This window comes from Prunus mume, linkage group LG7, assembly GCF_029339155.1.
Source record: "Prunus mume cultivar Tortuosa linkage group LG7, ASM2933915v1, whole genome shotgun sequence".
Taxonomy (NCBI): domain Eukaryota; kingdom Viridiplantae; phylum Streptophyta; class Magnoliopsida; order Rosales; family Rosaceae; genus Prunus; species Prunus mume.
Genome location: NC_142704.1, coordinates 17,254,932 through 17,264,623, shown reverse-complemented (window position 1 = coordinate 17,264,623; position 9,692 = coordinate 17,254,932). Strand labels below are relative to the sequence as shown.

The window sequence follows — 9,692 nt, the reverse complement described above, 5'->3', positions numbered from 1 at the left end:
ATAGCCACTGAAAAACAAAAACAAATTCGGTGGACTACCACTGAACAAGGTAACAATTTCAGTGGGGTTTACACAGGTCAGTTAAGGAATGGGGTTCATGAGGGCAATCTAGGAAGAAAAATGAGGTGTATTGAGTAATTTTAAAATTTACTAAAATTCAGTGGGGTGTAAGGAGAATATGGGGTGCAAAGAGTAAATAATGGGGTGCCAATAAAATCTCCCATGAAACTAGGGTCATTAATCTTTGTTTTGGACTTGGAGCCCCAAACTAACCAAAAAGAAAAAGAGTGGTGATTTCCCCACTCCTTTTTCTCCTATTTTATCCACTTATACTACTTTTTTATAACTAAAAAAGGAGTGTAAGTGGATAAAATAGGAGTGGAAAAATCATTGCCCAATAAAAAAGGTAAAACCTCTGTGGGTAATTGTGCCACTACACCAATCTATGAATCTGGAATATTTTTGAAAAAATGAAAATCAAGTTATAGTAAAAAGTTTATTATTTTGCCAAATAAGTATTATCTATGTATGTAATGTTTATGCATCCTGGTTAGCATGAATCCAAATTAATTGTGCTTGCCCTTATATATATATATATATATATATATATATATATAGAATTCTATTCGGAAAACATGGGGTAAATGGAAAAGAATTTGTTGCACCTTACTAGTTAAGAAATATGTCATATGGAAATTCTTACGTATAAGGAGAATTAATCTTTATCCATTAACCTAAAGTCTTCTATATAAAACTCAACACAAATGGGTGCAACTAATTTGGATTTTGGGGGGCTATGGGTGCAACAAAAATGAAGAACAAAGAAGGAAAAAAAAAACTGAAAAAAGAAAGAAGAAGCCGTGCCCACGTCCCCATGGCTCCAGGTCTTTTGGGGCATTGTAGACTGAGAGACACATTGGGGATAAAACACATAGGTGGTTTTGAATCTCTCTCTCTCTCTCAACTGGAAAAAAAAAACTATATCTCGTGTAACGAGGATAGCACTATTTAGGTATCATCCGCCAATAACACAATAACACGTGTTATTGTGTTATTATTCAATCCCACCATTCATTCATTTAAAAAGTTTAATTCCAACATTTTCTCTCTTATTGAATAGTGGATTGACGCCCTCACTCACAACCCCTCATTATATTCTTTTCGTAACTGCTCAAGCTTATATTACAAGGGTTTTCTTAGGCCCAAACAAAAATCACTGCAAGTTTTTTAAAGACAAGGGCCCACATTTAAAAAAGCAAAGGGGCATCATTTTTCTTTCTTGTTAATTGTTGTATACAAAAGGAAAGGAGCCTCATTTCAATTTCTTGCCTGGGCCACTCAAAAGTCAAAAGTCGACCCTCACCCTTAACAATACTACCAACCTCATCCTTCCAAACTTGGTGAAAGAAAAAAAAAACCTTGTTATTGAGTATCCATATAATTCATAAAGAAAAAGTATATGTCTTGCCATGTTTGTCACACGATATCAACCAATTGGAATTGGTTGAGAGGTCCATGACCTTGTATGTTTGTAATGCAATGCTTAACTTTCCCGCTGTCGTTGGATCTGTGCTTGATTATCAAAATTGAAGACCTAATAGGTGTAGGGAGACCTAGGGCCATTAATCGTTGCTTTGGGCCTGGAGCCCCGATTCTCACCAAAAAGCTTCAATTAAGAGCTTAGATGATATGAAATAGACCAATTTGGAACTAGCCGTCAATTTCTATTTACTCTTTTATGTCATTCAAATTTCAATCATGTGACCTGCACATGGGTTTTTTTTTAAGGGAAAAAAATGTGGAAGGAAAATGAGAAAAAATAAAAAGGTTCCCAGCTGCACCTCCATCTCCGCCCAGCCGCTACCACCAACCCCAACCCACAACATCAGCCCCCCATCTCCACCATCTCCCCTACCAGCCTCCTCCATATCCATGGAATTACTCAACACACCCAACATTTTTGCTTAAAGAAAAAATCTTAGCAATCTTATCCCTTTATGGGCCAAATTACAGAAGGAAGAAACAAGCAAACTCCACCCTACAAAGAAAATAAAAGAAAAGCATTGTCATAATAGGAGCAACATGAGCTATTGTTAGGCAAGATTGTTGATGTAGTTCGGAAGCGAGGGCTGGAGGAGGAGGGCCAGGTGGAGGGGGTTGCTGGGGAGGATCAGGAGCAGGAACTCTCATGCCTGGTTGTTTCTTCCTTCATTTACCGGGAAAAAAATGCCTAGGGGTAAGTTGATCATTACGACATAGTTCAGGGGGCAAAAGAATCACAACTCCATCCGAAGAACTAAAATACAAAATGTAACAAGAACTTGTAATCATTAATTTAATATTGATAAATTGAGTCTGATTTTTTTTTTTCCTCAATAATGTAAAACAATGGGAGGATCATATAATTTAAAGTACTACATTGTGAAGGGAAAAATTACTTCCCCATCTCGTTATATACTTTCTAAATCCGAAGAAGTCGGTCGTCTCCACTTTTTGTAACTTCTAATAGCATCTGTTGGCTAGTGTTTGTATCCGTCGAGAATGATATTGCAACTATTCATTGTGCCCGCATCAAGCAGACCGTGATTCCAAAGTTTGATCATGAAAAACCTCCAACACCTGAGTTAATGAGCACTTGACATTTCAAACACAATTTTCCAATGAATCGCAAATTCATGCATTACTACTAAAAAGCAAGAAAATAAATGAAAAGTTCCAAAATGCAACAAGGTGGTTGGCCCGTGTGGGAATGCTTCTATAGGAAACAGTTGTGTTCAGAGGATGTGCTTTTATTAAAAGAACGCTGAAATTTTGTTAATAATCCAAGTGAGAAGCACCTGTTAGGTGCTTTTCCATAAAGAGTTTTTATTGCCCATAAGAACTTATAGATTTTCCTACCAAATGCGGTCAGAAGAATTGTTTTTAGTTGTTAGGAAATGCTTTTAATCATTCCAGAAGCACTCCCAAGCATGAAGTGATAGGCATAATATGACCGTTCTTCATAATGACATCAAGAGTAATTGGTCCCCCTGCTTCTACTGCAAATTATGTTTCCTTAAATGTACCAATGATTATGAAAATTAGTGCAACAACAGTACCAGAAAAGAGCCGGAGAGGAGACTAGCTCCTGTCCATGAAGTTTTGAAAATGCTTCGCATGCCCAGGGAACATGACCATCCGCCAGCACACTGCCACAATTAAAATAAATCTCTCTCATCAAAGAAACCCCCAATAAACTGACAACTGAAATTTCCAAAGATACCACACACAAAAATAATTGAAAACTTATCAGAAAGCCAAAAGCAGCAAAACATAGTCACCTTTGTTTTCGCACAAATGAGTTCCAGAGATGCATCAGCTGCTTTTCATCTTTGGTAACATCTACAAAATCATCAAGCATCTGCCACATGACAATATGATATTAGTTTTTGCGTTCCTAAGATTAATAGTGTTAAACATGGAGTGTTTGGCCCAATATCTAAAAGAATATCATGCATACCCTCCGATCTTCAAGATCTGCAATGTCGTCATCAACTTCATCTTCGCTATCCCGATCAGATAATACTTGCTCAAACTCCATAGGCTTCATACAAAAAATCATGCAAATTTTATCAGATTGGTAACTCGTAATAAGTTTACCATAATATAGATCATGTGCGCAACACAAGTCTATTTGCAATTTCAAATGCACATGAATAATTCATAATCTAAAAGTTATTCTTAATGAATCAGTTCTTAGGAAACCTATTAAAGATAACTGCATGCCTGGCACATGCATTCACAGGGGCAACAGATTAAAAATGCTGCAAATTCAATCCTTCAAATCAGAAAACCCACAAAAAATAAAAATAAAAACAAGCAAGGAGTTTGTACTAATTATGTATATATTAAATAAATGCTTTTATATGTAAAGAAAGATAGTCATCAGGTCATTAAACTATAAAATTTAACCTTATGCAAATTAAGTACTAAAAAAGGAAAGAAAGTAAGTGCATAAATTACTATCCAAATTGTTGAAAAATGGAGTATTACAAGCTCATATCCAAGTTTCTCGATTGATAAAGAAACCTACAGTTCAAGTGTAACCTTTGGAAGATCAAAGATATGAGTTGACACAGCATGGATATGCAAGAAATAATAAGAAAACTTAACATGCAAAAGAAGTACCTAAACGAAGAAACAAGATTTTGAAACAGCTCACAGGTTTAAAGATCAATAACTACCTGAACTCTATGAGAATGAAAGAACTGTCGTTTCTGCAGGAGCATACGGCTGGACAAACAAAAATAAGAAGTGTGAGAAGTCTCAAAATCAATCAACAGCCTCAATATGGGCACTTCAGATAAGGATATCTCAAAAGGGTGGAGACATAAGTTCTTTACTTTTCATACTGTAAAAACACATCCAAAGGTTAAGTGAACCAAATGATAGTAATGACCATGAGAAGACCATTAATCAAATAGTGATTATAAGGAAAATCAATATAAGATACTGAAAAACAATGGACATGAACTAAAAATCATGGCCTAGGTTGACATACTTTTTTGGGTCCGATCGCTCTCCATTTAACTTCCTTATTTTAGTAGGTGGTGCGGAATCACTTCCAGATAGAATTTTAACACAATCAGGCTCCAGAGATCCAACTGTAGAACCAGGAATATTGGAACTTGATGTTACACATTCTACAGAACTAGGATGATCAGGACCATAGTTTTCATGTTCATGCCTTCTATGCCGGATATCTTTCCACTCGACGCGCAGCTTGGAAGCCTTCTCACCTTTTGAGGATAGAACAACCAAAAATGAAGTTAAATTACAGTCTTCCAAACAAAGGAATACGAGAAAAGAAATATATGAGTAAATCATTAAATCTTCAGCCCAATTGCTAGACAAATTTGGAAATTAGAATTACTGCACCTGTAGATGGAAGCTGGATATCTTCCCAATGCACCTTGGAAGCCTTCTCACCTTTGGAGGACAGAACAACCAAAAATGAAGTTAAATGACAGTCTTCCAAACAAAGGAATACAAGAAAATAAATATACGAGTAATAATTAAACCTTCAACCCAGTTGCTAGACAAATTTGGAAATTACTGCACCTGTAGATGTCTGAACCGTGCTATGCGATCAAATATTTATTTAATAAAAATGTAAAAGGAAACCATTATAAACTAAGCATGGCTTGAATTTAAAAGCAACAACATTCAACCCACTTCAAGTTCAATCAGAATAATCAGAGACTCCTCGCAACTGAAATTGAGCTTAAATTTGTCACAACCACTGTTATCTAACTTAAAATTGACTCTGCTGGAACAGTGAACATTCAAATCAGAGGATGCAATTCAAATATTATAGAATTAATCAAACAGGTAGTCTGTTTGTGGTTTATATACAAAATTAAGACGGATGCTACATATTTTATGTTAGTTCTTAAAATTACGAAATCTATTATAATTGATTCAAACCACAACAAGACTTATCTGAGCCATTGACTGACATACCAGCAAGAATATCCCATGGAGCTACTATATACCACAGAACAAGTCAACCAGATTTACAAATGCATACCAACTTGACCAGCTATTTTCGAGGTAAAAAATAACTGGGAAAAAAAAAGAAGAGAAAAGAAATGTCATAACGCACTAGGGACCGCTTTAGACATGCTTCATGATCCTGATACTATTATTAACACACCATTTTAAGCATTAGCTCAGTGATCAGCCAGAGAAGAGCAAGAACACCTCTTCAAGTTTCCTTGTTACTGAGGAGAATTAATTATGCACAAAACAAAAAAGAAAACTCCAATCCTAGACCAACCTGATGTCTTACACAGACGTGGATATATTTTAGGGAAACATCAAATTTCTGAAAAACATTCTTGCCAGAGATTACAGGTACTCCGAATAGGCCAGTGGTGATATATATTTCATATTTTCTCCAGTTCTTCACGAAAAGAGGATATAATGGAATTTTTCGTCTCTTTATCTTGAGTTTCTTTCCCTTCTTCACTAGTTAAAAATGACCAACCTAATGTATCACAAAAAGCAAAAAAACTTACCATCATCATTCTCCAAAAGTCCCTCGTGTACAACTCCATTGGCTAGTCTAGGTGAGTCTAACTCCAAGAATTGTACATTAACATGCTTTTCATTTTGACCACGGTTCTCTGCCCTACGTTTTCTTGGCCTTGAACTGCAAAAACAAAATTTTCACCAAATTAACTCTGAATTCCTATTGAAGAACAAATAGGATGTTAGCCAGTAGCTTTAAGTTGTACCAAGGGATTTAAACCGACCAGAAGAAGAATGTTTGAAGTTGTGGGACTGCTCCATCTGCTACAGTCTGTATACAAAAAATGTAACAGGATATATTTAGCCATAAATAACTTATTCATTTACCTTTTTTAAGAAATTTATAAATAAAAAAACAAAGAAAATGATCCACTTGCAAATTATGACTACATATGATGCTCAGTTTCTGTACCTAAACACTGGCATAAGAAACTATCACAATGATTATTTGCATTTCTGATTTGGAAAATGGAAACAGGATGATAATAAAGTTCTTACCTCAGATCTCAATATATCAATTTTCACAGAAACGTTTACTGCCTGGTACTCTCCAGTTACCTACAAAATAAATGTTTTATGAGCAGCCTCTTCAGAATAAGCAGAAAGTGACTAGATACTCATTACCAACCCAAAACTCAAAGTTGAATAAGTCATGTGAAGAGCACAGGTGATAACGCAGACCCTACAAGGGAAAATGAACGTTCACTTCAGCATCAAGCTAAATAAGTAAATATTAGTAATTGAACCATATAAGCTGTGAAAAAAATATCATGGAAATAGTCACTCAAAAGAAAGGGAATAATGAAAAAAGGAAACCAAAAATATTATGGTTGAATGAATAAATTAAGTTTCTTCAGTAGAACAAATACACGCAACATGATTACAAAGTTGAAACTCCTGCCTATACAGGTGGGGATGTCATTTCACAAACAATTCAGCCTCTCATATCAAATAGATCTCTAAAAATTACAAATAACTATCAAATCAATTTAGAGGAAAAAAGAAGCTTAAAAAGTTGAAGAGTCAAAGCTTAAGTTCCACAGGAATAAACAAATGTGTGTATGCACGTTTATCTATGAATAATGTAGGAAAAATTGATCTTGGATATGGATATCACTAAGATTTTCATACTCGATGAGCAATTCCTACCATGTTGTATATGAAAACATATATGTTGGGAGTCTTTGGGCCCAATCTTTTCGCATTTACTGCAAACACTTTAAAGGTTTTATGCAAACTTCAAAGTACATGAGAAAGTATTCCTGATGCGGAGTAGTTTTCCTTTCTCTCACTAACCTCTAGCAAAATTGGATATTCCACAATTTATGTTAAATTTAGTCAAAACATAAATGGGACAACAAAGAGTAGCACACCTCCACATTAGTACCTACCTTAAAGCTTGCACATTGCATCAAGCAAAAGGGACAGGTGAAGTCTTCAGTAACTGAATGTTTAAAAAAGTACACATAACGGTTAGTGTGTCAATCATGTTGAATTCAAGATACTTCTACTGACGAAAATAAGTTCATATAAACAAAAATTTACAAACTTCAGGTTTACCATAGGCTTGAAATCATTTACAACCAGTATAACCAAGGTATCTAAATGTTTAACCTCAAATGCAGAAAAACTAAATTATATATTTGCTTAAGAGTGCATAGCACCATGCAGCAAACCAAACCATTTCAAATAAGAAACTAAACAATACATTTTTCTCTTAAAGAGAGAAAGTTAGAAGATAAAAAAACGCATTCTATAGGATTTTTCATGCTTTGTTGTCCTTCTTGTGTTCTGTATCCCAGGACACCCATTTTCCATTGTCATCAAGTTTTTCAACTTAAATCATCGTTATTCTACTGCCAACATCATGCTAAATAGGGGCGGTTGATGATACCTTCAGTCTTTCGTAACGTGTTGTTGTAGTCCCTATAGTTGAATATTACAATCCCAGTCCTGAACCTAGACAATAGCATGCAGCCAAAAGTATTAATTGTCCTCTAAAAGTCAGCAACAAAAATGTTTTATTGAAGTCCTCGCAGAGAAAATAGCATGCTTGTGTGTGTTTGTGTGTATGTGCCATGGCAAAATGAAATAAATCAGAGCAATGAACACAAGTACTAAACACAATATTCGTACATAAACACATACTTCCATATGCGTGTTTGTGTGTATTCAAAGATAGAACCGGTACCTCCTTTTGCGCCTTGCTTGGATTTTGTAATGCAAACATCTACGCAGAAATAAAGGCTACAACAGAGAAAGCACTTGATTAGACAATAAAAACACAGACGGCACCATTTTAACAAGAGTACAGCAATATCCATTCAACACCTACAAATTTTGCATCCCGAATGCATTTAGATGAGTGTGCAAATAAAAATATAAGTATGGAAACACAAATATTCCTTTTATCCCTAACCAAATACATGTCAAAAATAAGAAGAGAACAAAGGTGTCTGAATGTGCAATCATGATCAAACTTTGACAATCACGGCCGTTATCAAGCGGTTTATCATGCATGAATGTTCAATTCTAACCGAAAACTAACACACAGCATGATTAAATAAATAAATAAAAAGTTGAGCTGGAACAAAACGCAAGAGAGTGAAAATATACATTGTGCAGAGCACGGGGGCGAAGGATATTGTAGAGCTCAACTGGCTTGCAATATATCAAAAGACTCTCTTCGATTGCAACCGCCTCCTCTGCCGACAAATGCGCACAAGAATTTTGAAGGCACATCTTATATCCCTACTGCAAACAAAATAATCAAAAACAAACAACAGAAAATCAAAATTCCGCTGCCTAGTTTTCACAGAGATCTGATACATATTGTAATTTGAGCTACAATACTTTTTCAATTTTGATTCGTTGAAATTAAACTATAAAATCATCAAGAAAATAAACACCAGCTCAACAGAAATAGCATATTTGTTCGCTGAGAGCTAAATAATAATAAGAGAAAGCAAAGTATAGTATACAAAAAAGTAAAAAATAAAAAATACGTTCTATGGAGAGAATAGAAAAGACAGGAGGCTCGCCTGTTAGAAGTTTTGGCCGGAAATTCGCCGGAGAAGAAAGAGTTTTTAGCCCAGAGTGCAGGCGAGGAGGAGCTGTTAGAAGTTTGGTCCGTAAACGTTAGGACTTTTCTTTTTCTTTTTTCTTTTTTTCTTAATAATTTTTTCGTCTGTGGTATGAAAACGAATCCGGAACGTTTTTGAAGTCTTGCTCAAAGTTTGGACTTTTTCGTTATTGGTGCATTCTTTTCTTTATTATCCCTCGGTAAAGAAAAAGTTGAAGTATTATTTTAGTGGTTGATTACAATTTCAAGTTACATAAAAGCGATTTATTTTTTTAGATATTTAGTTATATACACCTTATTAGTACTCTTGGTATGGATAAATCATATACTATTTAATTTTTATAAACAAAGCGCTAAAAAAAAAAATTCAAAAAATAACAATTTACTGATCAATTTAATTTTGATTATTAAATTACTTTAATACCCTATTGAGTATTTTGGATTTCTTTATGAGGTTTTGGGGTTAAGTTTGTTTTAAGAAATCGATGACAATTTTGTAATTTATAAGAAATTCAAAACCCATTAGTTATGTTGTAAA

The 9,692-nt window shown here is 34.8% G+C and overlaps 1 protein-coding gene across 3 annotated transcripts; it reads right to left on the bottom strand.

Moving 5' to 3' along the window:
- Window positions 1-2,311: 2,311 nt before the first annotated feature.
- Window positions 2,312-9,286, bottom strand: VRN2 (VEFS-Box of polycomb protein). Of its 3 annotated transcripts, none has more exons than XM_089041501.1 (16): window positions 9,114-9,286; window positions 8,689-8,826; window positions 8,264-8,319; window positions 7,967-8,031; window positions 7,446-7,516; window positions 6,701-6,754; window positions 6,571-6,630; window positions 6,297-6,343; window positions 6,060-6,193; window positions 4,918-4,968; window positions 4,541-4,778; window positions 4,224-4,272; window positions 3,500-3,583; window positions 3,321-3,400; window positions 3,099-3,188; window positions 2,312-2,619 (listed from the first exon to the last, which is right to left on the bottom strand). In XM_089041501.1, the coding sequence occupies exons 2-16, from the start codon at window positions 8,812-8,814 to the stop codon at window positions 2,520-2,522; spliced, it is 1,305 nt and encodes a 434-aa protein (XP_088897627.1). In that variant the 5' UTR covers window positions 8,815-8,826; window positions 9,114-9,286; the 3' UTR covers window positions 2,312-2,519. The 3 variants fall into 3 exon arrangements, with proteins under 3 accessions (XP_088897627.1, XP_008238403.1, XP_088897629.1); XM_008240181.3 differs by having other exon boundaries at window positions 7,464-7,516; XM_089041503.1 differs by having other exon boundaries at window positions 7,464-7,516; window positions 8,689-8,823.
- Window positions 9,287-9,692: the final 406 nt, after the last annotated feature.

Coding starts and splice junctions, on each gene's coding strand:
- VRN2 (XM_089041501.1), bottom strand. CDS start 8,814: ATGTGCCTTCAAAATTCTTGTGCGCATTTGTCGGCAGAGGAGGCGGTT. Junction 6,755..7,445: donor AGGTAGGTACTAATGTGGAG/GTGTGCTACTCT, acceptor TTTCCCTTGTAG/GGTCTGCGTTATCACCTGTG. Junction 6,194..6,296: donor CTTCAAACATTCTTCTTCTG/GTCGGTTTAAAT, acceptor TTGTTTTTGCAG/TTCAAGGCCAAGAAAACGTA.